This window comes from Gekko japonicus, unplaced genomic scaffold, assembly GCF_001447785.1.
Source record: "Gekko japonicus isolate JY-2015 unplaced genomic scaffold, Gekko_japonicus_V1.1 scaffold1636, whole genome shotgun sequence".
Classification (NCBI taxonomy): domain Eukaryota; kingdom Metazoa; phylum Chordata; class Lepidosauria; order Squamata; family Gekkonidae; genus Gekko; species Gekko japonicus.
In genome coordinates, this window is record NW_015176023.1 from 272,706 (window position 1) to 295,269 (window position 22,564).

A 22,564-nucleotide genomic window follows, 5' to 3' on the forward strand; every position below is an offset into this window, starting at 1 on the left:
TAAGAGATGCCAATGTTGGATCAGGCCAAAGGCCCATCCAGTCCAACACTCTGTATCACACAGTGGCCAGAAATACCAGTGCCATCAGGAGGTCTACCAGTGAGGCCAGAAGCCCTCCCACTGTTGACCCCCCCCCAAGCACCGAGATGACAGAGCATCACTTGCCCCAGAGTCCCTATCTATACCTTGTGGCTAAGAGCCACTGATGGACCTCTGCTCCATATGCTTATCTAATTCCCTTTTGAAGCCGTCCATGCTTGTAGCCGCCACCACTTCCTGTGGCAGTGAATTCCAATTATTACACCTAATCTGCAGTTGCTCTAGTTAGCTTCCAGATAAAATTCGAGGTGCTGGTTATTACCTACAAAACCCTTCCTACCCTAGACCCCTCATCTACAGAATCACCTCTCTCAGTATGCTTCACTGTGACAGCTTCACTAATCAGAGCAAAGACTTCCAAATGAGCCATCCTGTGAGTGGCCAAGATGGTTCCCATGTTTTTATCATTCTGCAGAACATGTAAAATGGAAATGTTCAGGAAGGCCTTTTAACAAACGGTACATTGTGAAAAGTACTGGGTTCGCCGCATGGAAGACTCGGACGACAACATGCAGTTGCACACGTTTATTCGTACTTAACATAAGAACACACAACGGCCCTGCAAGGCCAACTATATACACACCCGGCCCAGCGCCCCCCACACCCATTGGAGGGTTTGAATTTCCCGCCAATGAGCCTATTGGTCGGCAAGGGGGGGGAACTAGGATCCGAGGTCCCTATTGTTCTGTGGAGCCAAGCTCCTCTCTTTCCTGCGGGCCCCTTGTGGCGGCTTGCGTACATAACACATGGTCTTCTTGTTGTTAAGTCACAGCTGACTTCTGGCAACCCGGTGGGGTTTCCAAGGCAAGAAATGTTCAGAGGTAGTTTGTCATTGCCTGCCTCCGTGTCACAACCCTCGTATTCCTTGGAGGTCTCCCATCCAAACTGGAGGCCTCCCAACCAAATACCAGCCAGGGCCGATGCTGCTTAGCTTCCAAGATCTGACAAGGCTAGCCTGGGTTATCCAGGTCAGGGCTGTAGTTTTGTTGTTGTTGTTCAGTCGTACAGTCGAGTCCGACTCTTTGCGACCCCATGGACCAGATCACGCCAGGCCTTCCGGTCTTCCGCCGTCCTCTGAAGTTGGCTCAATTTTGTGTTCGTTGCATCTATGACACTGTCTAACCATCTCATCCTTTAACGTCCCCGTCAATGTTCCCTCTAAGCTGTGGAGCCTTGTGAGCAAAAATTCTACTTTGTGAGCTCCTGGCATTATAGTTGTGAGCGAGCGTTTTGGCTGCTGCATACATTAGTTTGCTCCGGAGCCATCTTTCCTGAGCTGAGACAAAAAGGTGTGAGCTGGAGGCTAAGAAACTGTGAGCTAGCTCACACTAACTCAGCTTAGAGGGAACACTGGTCCCCGCCTTCTTTGACCTTCAATCTTTCCCAGCAGCAGGGTCTTCTCCTCCAGGGAGTGCTCCCTTCTCATTGGGTGGCCAAAGTATTTGAGCTTCAGCTTCATGATCTGGCCTTCTAGGGAACAGTCAGGATTGATTTCTTTTAGGATTGACTGATTTGATCTTCTTGCAGTCCAAGGGACTCTCAAGAGTCTTCTCCAGCACCATAGTTCAAAAGAATCTATTCTTCGGCGCTCGGCTGGCGAGGGAGGGGGTGCTTTTGTCTCATTCCCAAGGAAGCTCCCCGGGACAGTCAACAGAGACCCAGGAAGGAAGGCAGCAACAGGAACAACAACCCTTCTCCATCTGCCCCCATCTCCGAATGGAAAACCAGTGCCACCAGGAAGCGCAGCTACATCAGTGGACTCAATATTTCACGGCTCAGTGGTCGAACACCTGCATGGCAGGCAGGAGGCCCCAGGATCAGCCCCCGGCACCTTCCGCAACCAGGACCAGGGCTATTTTTGGGCAGGAACGCACAGGAACGGAGTTCCGACTGGCTCCTGAGTTGGCCACGCCCAGCAGGAACTCATTAGCATAATAGGCCACACCCAACAGCAGAAACTCATTCGGATTGGCTACAATTAGGGGTGTGTGGCCTAACATGCAAAAAGGCCCTGGGTTTTGACCACAAACAAGGTAAAGAGAATAAGAAGCAAAAGGTGGGTGTGGCTGGATGACCACGCTCCTGGTAACATGGGGGTGTGGCCTAGCATGCGAATGAGCTGTGCTGTCAGGGGTGTGGCCTAATATGCTAATGAGTTCCTGCTGTTGGATGTGGCCTATTATGCTAATGAGTTCCTGCTGGGCTTTTTCTACAAAAATAGCCCTGCCAGGACTATGTGAAAGACCTCCACTAGAAACCCTGGAGAGCCACAGCCAGTCAGAGGAGACGCCAGGTGGTCCACGTGGCCCCACAGACCCCGGGAATCCTGCTTCTCCCCCCACATGGGACTCAGATTCCCAACCCCTCTCCCAGTCAACTAGTGCCCACCTCTGGCCAGTTCCACCACACCCCTCGTGGGAGTCCCACGGGAGCCTGGGGCTACACCTTGACCTTTTCCTTTCCTCATACCTGCTGCAAACTCCAGCTTCTTGGCTTTCGTCTCGGACTTGGGCTGACCAATGGTGACATTCACTTGACCGTCACTCAGCACCATCTCAAGCCAGCCTAGGCCGTCTGCAAAGGGCGTGTACAGCAACAGTCCCACGAAGTCCCACGTGCGGAAATCGAAACTGATGGACAAGGAGTTACTCCGGGGGTAGCCTGGCACCTCCAGGTAGTTGTTGACCCCAGCAAAGGTGAAGGGGAATAAGAGGTTGTCATGACAGTAATTGCCCACATGGCCCTGCAAGGAAGGAAGAGGCAGAGGGAGGGGAAGGAGAAGGCAGGCGGGTTTTCAGCCACAACAGGCAGGGTTAGTTGGGGCTTCAACAACTCTGCTATGCCAGGCAAATGTGGCCTTTATTGGCCTATACTATCTTTATGACTAAATGTTGCACGTCTCTGCATTTTTTTGGACAGGCCAGCTTTTAGCTAGTGTTGTGGCTCTGACTATAAATGTGGGAGTAGCTGAGTAATGTCTGGCGGGCCATCAGAGGTGGGTGGTATAGGAAACCATGTGTGTGTGTGTGTATCTCCAGATCCTTGAATCTTGCCTGGTTTTCCCCAACCCACAGGAGAATGAGGAAAAGTTCTGCAAAATAAGCCAAGAAGAAGAGAAGAGATTGGATTTATACCCCGCCCTTCACTACCTGAAGGTGTCTCAGAGCGGCTTACAAACTCCTATCCCTTCCCCTCCCCACAACAGATGCTCTGTGAGGTAGGTGGGGCTGAGAGAGCTCTTGAGAGAAACTGCTCTTTTTTAAGAACAGCTCTTATCAGAGCTAAGGCTTGCCCAAGGTCATCCAGCAGGTGCAAGTGGAGGAGTGGGGGAATCAGGGCTATTTCTGGGCAGGAACGCACAGGAACGGAGCTCCGGCTGGCTCCTGAGTTGGCCATGCCCAGCAGGAACTCATTAGCATAACTGGCCACACCCAACAGCAGAAACTCATTAGGATTGGCTACATTAGGGGTGTGTGGCCTAACATGCAAAGACGTTCCTGCTACAAAGAAAGCCCAGGGTTTTGACAACAAACAAAGTAAACAGAATAAGAAGCAAAAGGTGGGTGTGGCAACATGGGGGTGTGGCCTAATATGCTAATGAGTTTCTGCCATTGGGTGTGGCCTATTATGCTAATGAGTTCCTGCTTGGCTTTTTCTACAAAAAAAGCCCTGGGGGGAATCAAACCTGGCTCTCCCAGGTTAGAATCCGCGCACTCAACCACCACACCAAACGTGTCCGTGATTCCAGTCCTCCTGACCTCACCACTGCCCTCTGCCCCCACCCCACCCCACCTTCCCCCTAACCTCGAACTGGATGTTGGGCCAGCGGCGTAGTGCCAAGTTGCTAATGAAGATCAAGTTGTAGGCGATGTTTTCCATGCAGCCGCGGAAGTTGGGCCGGTAGGCAAGACGCTGCTTCTTGTGGCTGATCACCCCTCCAAAGAAGATCTGCACAGAAGCCAGAGGGAGAGAGGGCGGTTCCCTTCAGCTGGGAGCCGGGGGGGGGAGGTGGTGTCCCTGGGGCTCAGCACAGGCCTCCCCCTCTCAGGAGAGGGGTCCAGGTCTCCTGGGCGGGGAGGGGTCAGGGGAGCATTAGGAGGCACGGGAGAAGGAAGGGCAGACAAGCAACCCCCCTCCCTGGCCCCACCCGGGCTCACGCACACAGGCCCACACAGCTTGGAGCAGCCGTCCAAGAGGAGGCCAGGGTGGGGAGAGGCGGAGCTAGCTACTGGTCTTGTGGGGGGTACCGTCTCACCCAGCCCCCAGCACAACCTCAGTGTCCAGGTCAAGCTGCTCAAACGCCCCATTGAGACGGAACCGCAGCACTTCCCCGTCTAGGCTGAAGTTGACGTATTGCCGGTAGCGGTCCAGGCGGAACTGGTGCCAGTGCTGGTCATCCAGGAGGCTTCCCAGCGTCATCGTCGTCTCCCCTCCACTGGTGTTGAGTAGGCTGTTGCCTAGGGGGGGGAGACAGGGGTCAGTGGGGCACAGGCAACAGTGTGAAGAGGGAAGCAGAAGGCCGGCCGTTGCGGAGAGGTGCCTCTGAGAGTTCCCTCAACACACGATTGCCTGGCCTTGTCTTTGGTCATTCGCTAGGCCGAGGGAACCCTCCGCAGCCAAGAAGGTCTGCACCAGGAGCCAAGTGGGGAGGTCTACAGGTCTGGGACACAAAGCAAGTGCCCCAAATGCAGCTGTAGATATTGCAAACAAGGAAAAGGAAGCCTAACAGAAACCAGTTCCAGAGGCATAGCCAGCTGTGCTGTGAGAGAAAAAGAGATATCACAAAGAATGCTTCTGATAAACTAGATGTGATGCAGGAGAGACAGACAGAAAGATGTAAAAATGTGTTCACACACAGACACACATACGCATGCATGCGCTTGAAGCTGCCTTATACTGAACAGACTCTTGGTCCATCAAAGTCAGTACTGTCTACTCACACTGACAGTGGCTTCCCTGATTCTCATCTTTCACATCTGTGCTGAGATCTTTCACATCACCTACTACCAGATCCTTCACTGGAAATGTCATGGATTGGACCAGAAAAAAATGCATGTGCTCAAATTCAACCTCCAGAAAACCAATAATTTTATAGGTATAACATATACACTTACTCATAAATTTTCCTATGACACATTAAATAGAAGAAGAAGAAGAGTTGGATGTATTCCCCATGGCCCTTCACTACCCAAAGGAGTCTCATAGCGGCTTACAATCCCTTTCCCTTCCCCTCCCCACAACAGACACCCTCTGAGGTCGGTGGGGCTGAGAGAGCTCTCTTGAAAACTGCCCTCGAGGGAACAGCTCTGAGAGAACTTATGACGGACCCAAGGTCACACCAGCAGCCGCATGTGGAGAAGGAGCGGGGAATCAAACCCGGTTCTCCCGATTAGAGTCCATGCTCCTAACCACTACACCAAACTGGCTCTTTTAAAAATTCTTTAAAAAATTATTGAAATGGGATTTATAACCGGAGTCAGATGACAGAGACACTATCACATCCTTACAGTTCAAGGGCTCTTTTGAAATAATGATTACAAAGATGTTTACGAAAAAACTTTACCTGTGAATTTCTACCCGTCTGTTTAATTGTGTCATAGGAAAATTTGTTATGAGTAAGTGTATGCGTTATATCTATAAAATCTACAAAATTATTGGTTTTTTGGTGGTTGAATTTGGGCACGTGCATTTTTTCCTTGTTTACACATACTGCTGTGCCACTGCTTTTCATCTTGTATCCTATTTCAATACGGACTAAACCAGGCTTGGCAAAGAACTCAACGAAGCAGAGGAAAACACCCACAGTGGCCGGTTAGGGCACGACATGGTGTGGATGCTCCAAAACACCCTTCTCCAGCTGGACTGCCTATCCACGTGGAGGAAGCCAGGATGACGCGATCCAGGCAGTATCCTTCTGAAAGGGTAGCTAAGGGAACCCGTCACAGGTGGCGCGGGCCACTCAGCACCCCTTGACACCCCTTGACAATAAACACGGACAGTTAGCATTCCGTGCGCCTTGGTGTTTAGTCATGCCGGCCACATGACCACGGAAACGTCTTCGGACAGCGCTGGCTCTTCGGCTTTGAAACGGAGATGAAACCCTAGAGTCGGACTCGACTGGCTTTCGAGCAAGGGAACCTTTACCTTTAACAAGTGCAATGGGGAGCTCGCTGGCTGTCGACAGGTGCCTCGGGCTGCCCCTAGAAGACCCAGGAAGTGTTGAGGAGAGGCTCAGAAGCCGGTGACAGCCCCATCGACTGGCCGGATGTCTCTCCCGGCGTGAGGGGGACTGGAGCCAGGGGGCTGCTCTTGGCTCTCCCTTGTTTCTGTGCTGAGAGAGGCTAAGGCGAGGGTGGAAGGGAACGGGACCAGGGGGCAGTTCTTGAGGAAGGAGGTCAATTCACTTATGTCTTACACAAGAACACCGCACTGGGACCAATGTTCCCTCTAAGCTGTGGAGTCTTGTGAGCAAAAATTCTACTTTCTGAGCTGCTGGCATTAAAGTTGTGAGCAAATGATTTGGCTACTGCATAAATTAGTTTGCTCTGGGGCCATTCATCCTGAGCTAAGACAATAATCCATGAGCTGGAGGCTAAAAACCTGTGAGCTAGCTCAGCTTAGAGGGAACACTGGTCTGGGACAGTGCTTCTCTGCCATGGTCTCTGTTTGAGCTTCAGCACTGGTTTGACCATGGTGTGGGTAATTTACTTTCATCTTTCTCTTAGCAAAGTGGTGTACCAAGTTAAGCTGCGCTTCCACAGAAATAATGCTTTTGTTTCATAGGGTTTTCTCGGGGCTGCTTAGCGGATACCTTCATCTCTGGTATGTTTCCTAGTCCATGTACTGCCTTCTTGGAGAGAACAAAACTCAGGATATTCTATCTTTACTTAGAAGCAGCTCTCCTTATAGCAAAGGTTCGCAACACCGACTGGTTTCGTGTCACTGTCTAGAAGCAGTTTGAATGACAACCCAGAAAGAGTAGTCCTTGACTGAACACTGCTCCTGGGAATCAGAGTCTGAGTTAACAGATGAACCGCCTGCTTTAAAATCTGATTCCAATATGCATGGATTATGTTTTTATAAAGACATTTCAGTGCTCTCCCTCATCCAAAGGGAGCTAAGCCCTGTGGCATGAAGCAGGCACTTCTCACCACGCAGGGATGTGAGGAGCACAAGATAAACTGCATCCATGCACATGGCAATACAGAGTTTTCTTGTTTCTACTCTTTTGTGGCAAATTTTATTTATTTATAGCCCTCCCTCCCCTGTGTAACAGGGCCAGGGCGGGTTACAACAGTATCTGTAACACAACAAATATAAAAGTTAATTAATTTAAAAAGTTTTTACCATAATATTGACACTTAAAGATGGCACCTAAAAAGGCAACCTGGCACCCACTACCTAGTGGGGAAAGTAAAATCTTATTTCTGATTGGCTGGAGGAAGAACAGACAAAGGAGCCAATCTAAGATGGGGACCGTTGCTGCCTCGGGCCCTGCAGAACTGCATCAGATCCCGCAGGGCCTGCCTCTCGCTTGGCAGAGTGTTCCAGCCAGGCTGAGAAGGCCCTAGCTCTGGTTGAGGACAGACGGATACTTTTGGGGTCAGGGATCACCAGAAAGTTACTGTCTTTGGGGGGTATACCAGGAGAGGCGGTTCCAAACGTATGCTGGTCCTAGACCGTTTAGGGCTTTAAAAGGTTAGCACCAAAACCTTGAACCTGATCCGGAACTCAATGTGGAGCCAGTGGAGCTGGTGAAGCACCGGTTCAATATGGGCTCAAACCAAGTTCCCGTATAAACCCACGCCGCTCTTTCTGGACCAGCTGTAATTTCTGGGTCAGTCTCAAGGGTAGCCCTGTGTAGAGCAAGTTAGAGCAGTCTAGTCTGGAGGTGACCATTGTGTGGATTACTGTGGCTAAGTCCGGGGAGAGACAGGAAGTGAACCAGTTGCCTGACCTGGCGCTTCTGATGCCCGGCACTGGTGTTAGTGACACACTGTCAAGAGCTGGGAGTTGGCACCTTAACCCCAAAATTCCCCAGCCCAGCCACCCAACCACAGCCTTCGATGGATTTAGTTTCAGCCAGCTCTGCTTCAACCACCCAACCACAGCCTCCAGGCCCTTGGCCAAGGTATCTGGGGCAGTGGTCAGATGGTCGTCCATCAACAGATACAGCTGGGTGTCATCAGCATCCTGGTGACAACCCAGCCCAAAATTCCATACCAGCTGGGAGAGGGGGCGCATATAGATGTTAAATAACACTAGGGAGAGGAATTCCCCTTGCGGAATACCATACACCCGAGGGTATTGTGGTGAGACATTCTCCCCTAACACCACCCTCTGTCCCTGACCTTGGAGACATGAGACAACCAGTGTTCCCTCTAAGCTCTGGAGTCTTGTGAGCAAAAATTCTACTTTGTGAGCTACTGGGATTAAAGTTGTGAGCTCATGATTTGGCTACTGCATAAATTAGTTTGCTCTGGTGCCGTCCCTTCCTGAGCTAAGACAAAAATGTGTGAGCCAGAGGCCAAAAAATTGTGAGCTAGCTCACACTAACTCAGCTTAGAGGGAACACTGGAGACAACCCATTTCAAGACTGTCCCACGGATACCCGCATTGGTGAGGCGGTGGGTCAACAGGTCACGGTCACCAGGTCAAACGCTGCTGTCAAATCTAGTAATAACAGCAGCACTGACCTGTCCTGATCCGGCTGTCTACGGAGGTCATCTGTGAGGGTGACCATCCCACGGCCAGGGTAGAAGCCAGACTGGAATGGATCCAGAGCCAAAGTGTCTTCCAGCAAAGCCGGGAGCTGTTCTGTTGCTACTTTCTCTACTACTTTGCCCAGGAACAACAGGTTTGATACTGGGCGGTAGTTGGACAGGTCAGTAGGATCTAAGGATGGCTTCTTTTAAGAGTGGTCTCACAACCGCCTCCTTTAGCCTCCCTGGAAAGACCCCCGAACTCAGGGACAGATTTATAATGTCAACCAGGGGGGGCCGTATGCCATCTCCAGTGGCTTTCATCAGCCATGATGGATACGGTTCTACGTGGCAGTGGTGGGCTTCACAGGACCCAGGATCCTGTCACTGTCAGCCCAGGACAGTCGGCTGAATTCGTCCAGCACTGGACCCAAAGACAGCCAAGGGGACTCCAGTTCACATACTGTATCAATGTTGGCAGGCAGGTCCTGACGGAGCGACAAAACTTTATCTGCAAAACTCACAAACGCCTCACAGCTAATGGCTGAATTTCTAACACTTGGGGTTCCCTCAGATCAAGGCTTCTTTCAATTTCCTGCATTGGCAATTATGCTGTATCCCCCCAACCCCAGCCCATACCCCAACCTGGTCACTGGGTCAGCAGTGAGTCACCCCCCCACCCAAGCACACACACGTCCTCCTCACCAAGGCTCATGTTGAGCACCAGCCGGGCCTGCCGCAGCTCCACACTGATGTAGTCCCCCTGGGCCCCCTCCGCGTACATCAAGAGCCCGTCACGCTCCATCGTTTTGAAGTTGAACCCCAGGATGTCTTGGGTGGTGCGGACAGTTTTGGTGCGGAACCGGTAGGCAATCGCATCATCGCCATCAAAGTACAAGACATCAGATTCTGCAGGGAGAACAAGCCACAGAGTAAGATTCAGTTGGGCAGCCATGCAGGTCTGAAGCCACAGAACAAAGTGCGAGCCCAGAACTGAACCGTGTCAGTCTTAAAGGTCCCGCTGGACTCCAACCTCAGACCACAGAATAGATATTGGTACCAATCAAGCAGGACAAAAAAATATTAATTCCTCAAACGGCTCCCCTACATTTCTTTTCCACCTGAATGATGACAGCAGATGGGATCTTTTTAGTGTAGTATTTCAGAGGAAATTTAGTGTAGAATTTCAAAGGAAATAATCAGATTCGGTATGGATCATTAAAAATAAGGTATAGATGTTTTTAATCTTCCCACATTTCCTTTTTCTGCAGAGAAGAAAAACAACAACCAACCAGTGCTTTATGCCCTGTGCACACCCAGCGCCCCAACTGTTCACACTTCCGTGCTGTGGCAGTTTTTCAAAAGAGGCCGCATTACCCAACGTGTGAAGCAGCGGAGTCACTTACGGTAGTAGCAGCCGTAAAAGCCCACCCGCAGGCCGATGGCACCATGAGGATTCCAAGCCACGGGGATGATGCGGACATAGCGAGCCAAGATGGGGTGATGCAGGTTATGGCGGACCACGCCACTCTCGTTCACATTGCCAAAGAACGTCTATACGGGGGAAAAGGACAAAAGCAAAACATCAGTACTGACCACAGACAGGGCAGGATACAGATGTGAGAGTGACCTTGATTTCCCTGATTTACCCTTGAAGAGGATGTTCCCCTCAGAAGTCTCTCAAAAACGTTTGCAAGGATCAGGGCTTTTTTTGTGGGAAAAGCCCGGCAGGAACTCATTAGCATAATAGGCCACACCCAACAGCAGAAACAGCATATTAGGCCACACCCCTGACAGCACAGCTCATTGGCATATTAGGCCACACCCCCATGTTACCAGAAGTGTGCTCATCCAGCCACACCCACCTTTTGCTTGTTATTCTGGTTACCTTGTTTGTTGTCAAAACCCAGGGCTTTTTTTGTAGCAGGAACTCCTTTGCATGTTAGGCCGCACACCCCTAAGGTAGCCAATCCTAATGAGTTTCTGCTGTTGGGTGTGGCCTATTATGCTAATGAGTTCCTGCTGGGTGTGGCCTACTTGGAAGCCAGCCGGAACTCCGTTCCTGTGCGTTCCTGCCCAAAAATAGCCCTGGCAAGGCTTATGACATCTTAGTCTTTGGTGGGACCCAGGAGATAGTTACCAAACAAAAAACTAACAAAACAAATAAAAAAGTTAAAAACAAACAAACAAAAACAACAGGCCTCTTTCATGCTGGTGGTATTTCTCATGCAGGAACTTGATATCCACAGTCCCTGAGCAAGGGATGCCGGAAAAGCTCTTACCAGTACACAATAGAAGATTTTTAAAATCATCATGCAACACTGTTTAAGGAGTAGAAGGATGAAAATACAGCAAGGACAGTCTGGAAGCTTCCCAGGTGAGAGGTTCTCCCCCCCCCCCCCCCGCGTGCGGGGGGGGATGTGAGCATTTCTCTTTGTGAAATCAAGCAGGCAAAAATGATGCCTACAAAAGAATCTCAGAAAGTGTAAACTCTAAATTAGGTGAACTTCCTGAAATTTCCACAACAGAGCTCCAGTGGTAAGAACTACAGCAACCTGTCTCCACTCTTTTTTCTGGGCAAAGTGATTGACAGCAGTAGCAGACCAACTCCAGGTCTTCTTGGGTAACTCATCTGCTCTAGACCCTTTTCAGTCTGGCTTCAGGCTGAGCTACGGGACAGAGACAGCTCTGCTAGCTTTAGCTGATGACTTCTTCTATGCACAGACAAAGGCCGTGCCTCTCTGTTGCTCTTACTGGATTTATCTGCAGCCTTTTATACAGACGATTATTTCATCTTGTTGAGGTGCCTGGAGGCAGAAGTGGGTATCAGGGGGTGTGGCTTGAACTGGTTCAAATCACTCCTTGTGGGTTGGACTCAAAGGGTTGCTATTGGAAACCAGTTGTCATCAGTGTGGGATCTACACTGTGGAGTTTTAACAGGGCTCAGATTTATCCCCCATGCCCTTCAATCTCTATGAAAAGCCCTTCGGCAAATCATTCAGTTTGGGGTTTGGTTAGCATCGATACATTGACAATATATAGATCCTTATCCTTGTCCAAATCTCCTGGTGATGAGGGAGAGATCATAAATAACTGCCTGGCTGCTGTGGTTAACCAGCTAAAAATGAACAAATTGAAAATAAACCTATTTTTAATGGAGTTCCAGTATCTTTTTACTCCACTTTTGCGGCAGAGCAAAACGGGTTGCCGACGGGTGCGGGACACTTGGCGGATGTTTGCGTCTGATCGCGCCCTTAAAATCTGCCCGGCATTCGTGCCTATGGCACGGCTAATTCTGCATGTGATCACGACCGTGGTTTCTCTTCAGATCACATAAATCAACCATCTCCCACCTAGCCTTTCCACCAATGCGTCCAAGCAGGAGGCCAAGACCAGAATTCCAGTGCCTCAAATAAGAGGTTGAGTTGGGTGTCATCTGCATATTGATGGCTTCCCATGCCAAACTTCCTGACAATCTCCACCACAGGATGCATATAAATGTTAAATAACATTGGGGAGGGAATTGACCCCAGTGGAATTCCACATTAGGGCCCACGGTGACCACCTCTCTCCACCAATGCTCCCTCTAAGCTTTGGAGTCCTGTGAGCAAAAATTCTACTTTGTGAGCTACTGGCATTAAAGTTGTGAGTGAGCGATTGGGCTACTGCATAAATGAGTTTGCTCTGGAGCCATCCTTCCTGAGCTAAGAGAAAAATGTGTGAGCCGGAGGCTAAAAAGCTGTGAGCTAGCTCACACTAACTTAGCTTAGAGGGAACACTGCTTCTCCGCCCACACTCTCCAAGACCGAATCTGGAGAATAAGGAGAGCCAGCTCAGGGCCTTACCTAGGAAGGCTACATGGTTAATCAGGGCCAAATGGTCTATTGTGTCAAAAATAGCTGACAGATTGAACAAGATCAGCAGCACTGTTCCACCTGCATCAAGGTGTAACCAGAGAACGTCAACCAGAGCAACCAGAGCTGTCTTGGTCCCAAATCCTGGCTGGAAGCTGGATTGAAAGTGCTGATGACTTTCAAGTGGGCTTGAAGCTCAACATCAAAAAAACTAAGATCATGGCATCCGGCCTCATCACTCCTTGGCAAATAGAAGGGGAAGTCGTGGAAGTAGTGACAGACTTCATGTTCCTGGGATCCCAGATCACCGCAGACTGTGACGGCAGCCATGAAATTAAAAGACGCCTGGTCCTTGGGAGGAAAGCGATGGCGAACCTCAACAGCATGATAAAAAGTAGAGACATCACCCTGCCAACAAAAGTCTGTATTCCCAGTAGTCATGTATGGCTGCGAGAGGTGGACTATAAGGAAGGCCGAGCGCCGAAGAATAGATTCTTTTGAACGATGGTGCTGGAGAAGACTCTTGAGAGTCCCTTGGACTGCAAGGAGAGCCAATCAGTCAATCCTCAAAGAAATCAACCCTGACTGTTCCCTGGACGGCCAGATAATGAAACTGAAGCTCAAAGACTTTGGCCACCCAATGAGAAGGGAGCCCTCACTGGAGAAGACCCTGATGCTGGGAAAGACTGAAGGTCAAAGAAGACGGGGACGGCAAAGGATGAGATGGCTAGACAGTGTCATAGATGCAACGAACATGAAGTTGAGCCAACTTCAGAGGACGGCGGAAGACAGGAAGGCCTGGCGTGATCTGGCCCATGGGGTCACGAAGAGTCGGACTCGACTGTGCGACTGAACAACAACAACAACAAGTGCTGATGACTCATCCAGGAATTCCTGGAGCTGTTCAGCCACTGCTCGTTCAATCACCTTTCCCAGAAATGGAAGACTAGATACTGGGTGATAACCGGCTAGGTCCCTCTCATCTAACAATGACTTTTTCACGTGGGGGGTCACCACCACTGCCTCCTTGAGGGAGCTGGGAAAAGAACCCTGTGAGAGTGAAAGGTTTATAATGTCTCCCAAAGCTCCTCCTACCATGTCTCTGGAGCAAGTAGTAGGCCCAACAGCCGATAGGACCCTGTCAACTTCTGCCTGGGAAAGCGGATTGAAGGAGTCAGAAAATGGACTCCATTGCACAGACAGGGCCCTGAGATTCCTACTGACTCCAAATCCAGCAGCCATGTCTTGGTGGAGGAGTGAGACTTTATCCAAAAAGGACACTGCAAATGTGTCACAGCAAATAGCCAGTTTTTAATCTACTTTTGGAGCCACCCAAGAGGCACCGGTGCGCATCGCAAAGCACCACTGACTCCAGATCAATTCCTGCGCAAAAGATCAGACCCAGTGTGTGGCCTGCTCTGTGCGTGGGGGTCGGTACAACCGGGGAAAGTCCTAACGATGCCATGGCAGTCCTAAAGTCCAAAGAGTGGACACTGAAGTCCCCCAAAACTATCAGTCTGGGGAAACACAAGACCCACCCCACCCCCGCCTCAGCCAACCTCAGCAGGGAGCCAGCTGGTATGCTGGGCAGACAGTGAACCAACAAGACCCCCACCCTCTCCCCAGCATCCCACGCCAGGCCTACACATTCAGTGCCGGTGATGTTTGGTGCAGGAAGCCACTCGAAGAAGAAAGAACCTCGGATGAGAATTGCCACCCCGCCCCACGAAGGAGTGAGCAGGCTTGTTGGGAGTGCTTCAGCTGAAAATCCAGTGGCAACAGAGAAAAACCTTGAACTCTGTGTTCGTGTGGAAAGGCCCAGGCTCTGGCTGGACAACTGCAGACGTCCAATTAGATGAGAACGAACACAAGCAGTCCAATGAACTAGATCCTGAGAGATTCACCTCACAAAATCAAGGGGGATTTTTATCACTCGGCTTCAGAAACCACAACCCAAACCATGGTCATTAAGTAGTTCTTAGACAGCATCCTAGGAGCTGCGGTGGCTCAAGGGGTTAAGATGCTGAACTGCAGGCTATGGAAGGTCGGTAGTTCAGCAGTTCGAGACCCGAGTTGCTGCATGACGGAGTGAGCTCCCGTCTCTAGTTCCAGCTCCTGCCAACCTAGCAGTTCGAAAGCAAGACACTGCAAATAGATAAATAGGTACCACTTCGGTGGGAAGGGAACAGCGTTCCGTGCGCCTTGGTGTTTAGTCATGCCGGGCACATGACCACGGAAATGTCTTCGGACAGTGCTGGCTCTTCGGCTTTGAAACGGAGATGAGCACTGCAACCCTAGAGTCGGACTCAACTGGCTTTTGAGCAAGGGAACCTTTACCTTTACCTTTACTTTAGGCCAAGGAATCCTGCAAGCACCAAGACCCAGAACCTTCCTATGCTCTGTCCTTCGTAGGAAGGATGGGATACATATGGAAAGACAACCAGTTTTCTCTTTCAGAAAAAGAAATCAATGGCGCTCTCATACCTCTGCAAATAGACACTTATTTGAATTACCACAACACATCAGCAGTTGCTGACTGAAACTGGGTACAAAATACTGGCATCCTTGCGTAAAGAGAATATGGAAAATGAAAATCTTAAAACATGTTTCTGTATGAAGAAACACTCTGTGGCAAGAACTGGCTTTGGTAGTGACTATATATCTCCAACAGGAAACACTGCACATTACCATTTGAGTCTTGGATGAGCCTCCTTGCTAAATATGGTACAAAGTTAGTCTGGAAGGGTCACAAGGCACACTTAACAGTCTACAGTGCTTTCTAAGAAATGCACAACCACAGATGAAATTAATAAATTAATGGACAGAGGACATAAGTGGTGTCGTTCCCCCCCCCTTAATTAAAATGCTTTGCTGCACATTTTTATTGTTTTCCTTAAAATCTTTGCTTTGCTAGAGGCTATCCATCTCCTCTTAAGTCACCTTTTTTACTGAATTCTTTGTTTTTTGAACTTTAGTTCTTGAATGGTTTTATATATGATTAGCTTTATTTAAAGCTGTCAACCTTACAAGAATGAATGAAAATGTGGATTCATTAAATGGATACGGCAATCAACCATTTTAGATAAAAATCATATTTAAAGCCTGCATATTTTTGTATATTTTTTAACCATATTATTGTGGATGCGTTTCCACGTTGTCTCACACATGACTGCCAAACGGAGTAATCTTTGTAGGAATTAGTTTAAGATTAAGATCACAATGGACCAAACGAGAAGCCAGTCCTTGAGAGGTACGACGGCAGACGCACGGAACGCATCACATCAGCTTCCGCGCATGCACATCCCGGAAGTCTGAAGGATGCCGACATGCACACAGAGGGGGAAATACCCTCAGACCCCATGCACCGCCACCCGCTCTGCCAGAGGGCAGAGGAGGCCTCGACTCTCTCACCCAGTTGCTCCCCTGCTGGAAATAAGGCTTCCAGTTATTGGGATGGTCACCGTAGAGGACGATGTAGCGTGTCACCCAGTTGTAGGAGTTGAAGGTCCCCTGCGTGGCGATGGCATTGATGCGGCACTTCCTGGTCAGGTCAATCTGGAGCCAAGGATGCTTGTCGTTGGGGTCAGGTGACCAGCCGCCAACCCCTGCACAGGAGGGAGAGCAGGGAGGGCAGAGGCATGGCACACGTCTCTCCGACTGCAGGAACAGGCCCGTCGACACCCCCTCCCCAGGCCTCAGCCACAGGGGCTGGCATGTCCTCCGGGCACCTGCTCCGCCCCACAGACACTAAACAACATCCCTCACTGCCTCCCCCCCCCCCATGCAAAGTTTAAAACAAACTTTGAATTGCTGCCCCTTGACAGGATCTGGATGAAGACCACTCTGCACCATATTGGGTCAAATCAAAAGAGCAAGGGCTTCACTGAACGAGAGAAATTAGTCTATGATAATCCCCCCCATAAGGAGCTGCGATGGCTCAAGTGGTTAAGATGCTGAACTGCAGGCTGTGGAAGGTCGGTAGTTCAGCAGTTCGAGACCCGAGTGTGCCGCATGACAGAGTGAGCTCCCGTCTCTAGCTCCAGCTCTTGCCAACCTAGCAGTTCAAAAGCAAGACATTGCAAGTAGAAGAAGAAGAGGAGGAGATTGGATTTATACCCCGCCCTTCACTTGGAGTCTCAGAGCAGTTTACAAACTCCTTTCCCTTCCCCTCCCCACAACAGACACCCTGTGAGGTGGGTGGGGCTGAAAGAACAGTTTCAGGAACAGTTGTGCCAGAGCTTGTGACTGACCCAAGGTCACATCAGCAGGTGCAAGTGGAGGAGTGAGGAATCAAACCCGGTTCTCCCAGATTAGAGTCCGCACACTTAACCACTACACCAAACTGGCTCTCTGGTAAATAGGTACCACTTCGGTGGGAAGGTAACAGCGTTCCGCGCGCCTTGGTGTTTAGTCATGCCGGCCACATGACCAGGGAAACGTCTTCGGACAGCGCTGGCTCTTCAGCTTGGAAACTGAGATGAGCACCGCAACCCTAGAGTCGGATTCAACTGGTTTTCGAGCAAGGGAACCTTTACCTTTACCTAATCCCCCCCCGTAGGAGACGATGGCTCACACCGAGGCATTTTAGAAGGATCATATAAAAACTACTACCCCCATCTGTAGCCAACCATTCCGTGATAAGAGCTCAGGGCAGAAGTTCAGCCATCCAGTGCTGCTTAGCTTAGCCCAGTGGTTAGAGACCACCTCTCTCTCCCGTTGCAGACACCATCACCATTAAATATAGAGGGCGGAATGCCACCATCATGCCCTCCTTTGGGCACTGAGTCCCTTTTGGAAGACTCCTGTCAAGCTTAGATCAGCTCCTGTTTTATTCTGTAAGGCTGATGCCGTTCAGTCAAAGAAGCGGGAGAGCTGGGACGTCCGCTCCTCCCTGGGCTCCGCACACACCGAACTCACCGTACAGCCGGGCAAAAGTGGCAGCGCGGAAGATGCTGGATCGAGAGGAGGCACCAAGGTTCCAAGCGTAGAGGGGGCCAACCAGTTCGTCTGAACAATGCCCTGTCAACGGGTGAGAGGGAGAGCAGGTTGAAATCGGAGCCGGGGCCAGACAAGAATCAGCGCCCTTTTACCAAGATCTGATTCCAAGGGCAGGTGCTGGGGCTTAAGTTTGGAATGGACACCTGACGTCAGACACACGGACTGCTGCGGATAATCTCTCCTTATATATAATTGAGTAGTGGGTGCCAAAGTTCTAATTCTAAAATGCACTCCCTTAGTGTATGGCTGATGGCACTGCTCCTCAGCATATATCGCCACCAATCAGAAGGCAAAGCCCGGGTCCCGCCCACACCACAACTGCTGCGACAACCTGGTCTTTTGCATATGGAAGCTGATTGGACTTCACTCCATTCCACACCTCAAACTCCCCCCCCCCCGCAAGGCAGTTGGAATGTCAGTTGCATATGGAACTTGCTGTATTCTGGTGGTGTGCAGGTCCCAGGTTCATGTTTTAAAAGCAGACTGACACTGTTTGCCCAAAGCCAGAGCACTCTCCCAGAGCCTCTTTCTAGATCCCGTTGTATTTATTTCCACAACGGGCCTTATTTCTAGTCAGCAATAAAGCAGGCAGGCTGTACCTGCCGAGGTCATACTCTGACGCTCTAACCACTATTGCCAACAAGCAGGACACAAAAGGCAAACCTCCCCCACCACCCACCACCCCGGTTGCCTCCTGGCTAGCACCCGCATTCTTCGGGGGAGTACAACCTCTGCATGCGGAGGCTCCCCTCAGACACCATGGCTACTAGTAGCTATTGATGGACCTCTCCCACTGTGGCACAACTCTGACTGTCAAAAAGTTTTCCCTGAGATCCAGCCGGTACCTTCCCGCCCTTAAATTAAACTCATTCTTGCAAGTCCTCTCCTCTGCTGCCAAGAGGAACAGCTCCCTGCCCTCCTCTAAGGGAAAGCCCTTCAGATACTTCAAGAGAGCAATCCTGCCCCCCCCCCCGCCGACCTCCTCTTCTCCAGACCGAACCTTCCCAAGAAGTCCCTCAGCCTTTCCTCACAGGGCTTGGTCTCCAGGCCCCCGATCATCCTCATCACTCTCCTCTCCACCCGCTCCATTCTGTCCACATCCTTTTTGAAGTGAGGCCTCCAGAACTGCACACAACACTCCAGTTGCGGCCTGACCGATGCGGTGTACAGCGGGACGATGACATCTTGCAATTTGAATGTTATGCCTCTGTTGATAACCCCCAAGATTGCATTTGCCTTTTTCGTCACTGCATCACACTGGCTGCTCGTATTTAACTTATGGTCCACCCATACCCCAAAATCTTGTTCACACACACTGCTACCTAGAAGGGTATCCCCCATCCATTATGTGTGTTCCTCATTTTCGTTACCCAGATGTAGAACCCGGCACTTATCCTTGCATCTTGTTCACATCCACCCACTTTTCCAGCATGTTCAGATCTCGTTGAATTCTATCCCTATCTTCTGGTGTGTTCGCTGATCCTCCCAATTTAGTGTTATCTACAATTTTAATGAGTAGCCCCTCCAAACCCTCATCTAGTTATAAAAATATCGAAAAGTACCGGGCCCAGAACCGAGCCCTGTGGCACCCCACTGGACACCTCCCTCCATTCAGAGGCAATGCCAGTGGCCACCACTCTTCTTGAGTGCGCTTCTCCAACCAGTTCCCCACCCACCTAACTATCCTACAGTCCAGTCCACAGTCCTCTGGTTTACCCAACAGAACGTCATGGGGAACCCTGTCAGAAAAGCTTTACTGAAATCCAGGTAAACAACAAGTGTGGTGTTTGAGGAAAGACAGGCATGCACTGAATGCTTTAAGGAAACAGGGTTCTGGGGTTTTGATCTTAGCGCTGCGTGGAAGGCCAGGAATTTATTCAGCTACTCAAAGATGATGATGGGAAGTTCCTCTATTTTTTGTCCCTGTTCCAGAAAAGCCTGCCTAATGTGGATATTCTCCGCAGCGAGTTCCAGGGAAGAGCCATTACCGTGGCTGACTCTCGGCCAGAGACTTCGCAAAAGGCTTGTTCTAAGTGATCTGAGCAGTCACGGCTGCCCAGAAGCAAAAGCAAGGAATCCTGGATCAACTAGTAGCAGAAGGTTATGATATCATAATTCTCCATGCCAAAGTGTGGTTTGAGTTCACCAAACATCTAATAAGTGCAGCACTGGTACACTGGAACTCGTCTGAAGCACGTAAGTTGAGGTTCCCAGAACAAGCACTGCACGAAACAACGGAGGCCTGTCCAAAGCTGCAGAAAGACTAGAGATGTGAAGGCCCGGAAAAAAAACGGAAACATTCGGGGGGGGGGGAACGTTTTTTTCCCCATTTTTTTCCTGAAGCCTTGTTTTTTCCCGAAAAATTGGAAAAACTGAAAAAAGAAAAAATCATTTCTAAAATATATATATATGGTATCAGATTGATCTAATTTCTGTGCACTGAGGACAAGCAAGTCCTAGGTTACAAACTGAACTCTCCAATGCAAGAACAAGATGCATTTCTTCCTTTCGGAGGTGCGATTGTCACAAGAAAAGAAAAAGGTTTCAGTTTTGTTTTTGCATGTGGGTGGGTATTCTGTTTGTAATAATTGTTTGGATACACTATATTTTTAATACGCTAGTTGTGATAATTTCATGCCAAGTAAAAATGTCCATAGTCATATTTTATGTTCCTAAAGTAACAGAATGACTTTCAATCTAGAAAAGACAAAAGAAATGCTAATGTAGCATTTTTTGCAATTTTTCCAAAAATTTCCGTTTTTTCCTGAAAAAAAACGGGGAAAAAACGGGGTTTTTTCCGAGCTTCAAAATTTCCGGAAATTTTACATCTCTAAGAAAGACAAACTGAGGAAAGACCTTTCATTCTTGTACAGGAAGCCAGAACTCAATATCCAGGACGCTTCAATGCTCTATGGCATACACACTGGGACAAGCATCGGGAGGCACGTTCAGCAGAACCAACTAGTTGGCTCCACCTGCCATTTGCCGGCCTGCCTTCCGGCCCGCCAGGCCCAGTGGGTGCCAGCCGCCACGGCATTTCGCGAGCGATGAACCTCAAGAGAGGCAATCTCCCCCACCTTACTGTTCACTGGCACAGAACTTTGGCAAAAGCAAGAACAGACATGACACAAATCAAAAATATCCTCCCACCCCAAAAAGCATATTTTAGGTTAAACTTTGGCCAGCATAAGTATTTCAACAGTTAACAAACAAGAACAGCCAGCAATATAAACGGTGAGTTCCAGGACAATCCTGTAGGGCCTGAATCCATTTCATATGTGAACAAGAAGGTAAAAAGTAATCTATGCAGGAGAGAGAGAGAGAGAGAGAAAGAGTGACGGCAACACAGATATCCAACCGCTGTTTCCACCACAGACAGGAAGAGGTGGAGCCAACAGTCAGCATCTTTCTTGTACGGCCAGTCCTCCTCCCTAAATCCAGGCCGAGATCTGCTTCAGCCACAAAAATGAAGCATATCAGGCATTTGCATCTGGAAGGAGAGGTATTGCAGTGTGATATTTATTTCTCTGCTCTCGGCAAGTACATGCAGAAAGGCCCCAGTGAGTAAAATAAATGCAGGTCATCCCCAAAGCGGGCTCAGTCTTCCTCAGGGTGACACACTGGAAGGAATCAAAACTTAGGAGGGAATCCTTAACATCAAATCCTCACAGCATGCAAACCGCCTGCGCTCTGTACTATGGCACACAATCCAGGGCAACAACATCCTATGTTTACAAAAATGAAAGCTGGAACCTAGTACGTCTCTAACCCTTTGCATTGCAGCGTTCTAAGGAAAAGGTACTGGCTGCTCATTTCTCCTTATAACTCCTCAACCAAAAGGACTAGCGATTCCTTTTTTTTTTTAAATGAAAGCTGGGAACTAGAACATTGTTGAAATAATGTTGTAGCGCTATTATGGGTCCTTAAGAAAAGCCTGCCAGCAGCAGGGAGGGGACCGCCACCATGGAGGGCGGAGGCAAGGTCCATGTTGGGTGCTCCCCTGGATGCATGGAAAGCAACATGAAAACTCATCTTGATGGGGAAGCAGCCCCCACAGCCCAGCCCCACAGCTACAGGAGCATCACGGCCCCTGCAGAGACATACCAAGCCTGCCTTCTGAGTGTCCAACGTCTGGTTTTTAAAGATTTCTTTACGGGGATGACAGAAAGGAAAATGTGCAAGCGGGGCAAGCAGGGTGGGGTGGAACCGAGAGTTTGCAGTGGGGCTGGCTTTTGCCCCCACTTGGTCCTCAGGGACTGAACTCATCCAGCCCGCCCCCCCCCCAGCCTACCAACACTTCTGCCCCAACAGACCTGCCAGTCTTTGAGGTGCCTAAAGAGTTACTCCCCCTCCTCACAGGCTGTGGCCTCCCCGTGGCCATATTTTCATCTCTCCTTTGGTACTTTGTCTCCTTCGGGTCAGCTGTGCGGCCCAGTGAGTACCCTGAACAGAAGCGGTGCCCCGTCCTATTTGTGGGTCGCTCCCTCTGCTGGAGCGCCCTGAGCCATGGGGCGGGGTGGGTGGGGTGGGAGTAGGGCGGGTTACAGCTTATTTTGCACCCTAGGTGAGGATCCTTTCTGCTCCCCCCCTGCGCCCACCAATTTTAAAAAATAAATGCATTTTAGGAAGAATGAAAACCACAAATAATCAAGAAACTCCCAGAGTACGGGGCCGGGTGCAGTTTGGCGCCCCTAAGGGCCGTCCGGCTCTAGGCGATCGCCTAGTTTGCCTAGTGAGTGAGCCGGCCCTGGGTGGGAGGCAGGCCAGGACTGTGCCCTTGCACAAAGGAAGGCGGGTCTCCTCTGCACATCTGCACCACGATGCCTCTGGGATGAGGGGCTCAGGCAGGTTGACGCCTCAGCCCCTCTCCCTGCAGGGAAACCGATGTCCTTCCCGGGACTGGGGGGCGGG

The 22,564-nt window shown here is 50.0% G+C and overlaps 1 protein-coding gene across 1 annotated transcript in view; it reads right to left on the reverse strand.

The window, feature by feature from the left end:
• CNTNAP1 (contactin associated protein 1) overlaps positions 1-18,265 on the reverse strand; it is a 63,762-nt gene extending 45,497 nt beyond the window's left edge. Inside the window, exons 1-8 of the mRNA XM_015426592.1 lie at positions 18,253-18,265; positions 17,573-17,674; positions 16,067-16,260; positions 10,208-10,355; positions 9,507-9,710; positions 4,372-4,556; positions 3,904-4,047; positions 2,569-2,842 (exon numbers count right to left, since the gene is read on the reverse strand). Of these exons, the coding sequence (XP_015282078.1) occupies positions 2,569-2,842; positions 3,904-4,047; positions 4,372-4,556; positions 9,507-9,710; positions 10,208-10,355; positions 16,067-16,260; positions 17,573-17,674; positions 18,253-18,265 (1,264 nt within the window). The remainder of the gene's footprint in view (positions 1-2,568; positions 2,843-3,903; positions 4,048-4,371; positions 4,557-9,506; positions 9,711-10,207; positions 10,356-16,066; positions 16,261-17,572; positions 17,675-18,252) is intronic.
• Between the last annotated feature and the right edge of the window lie 4,299 nt (positions 18,266-22,564).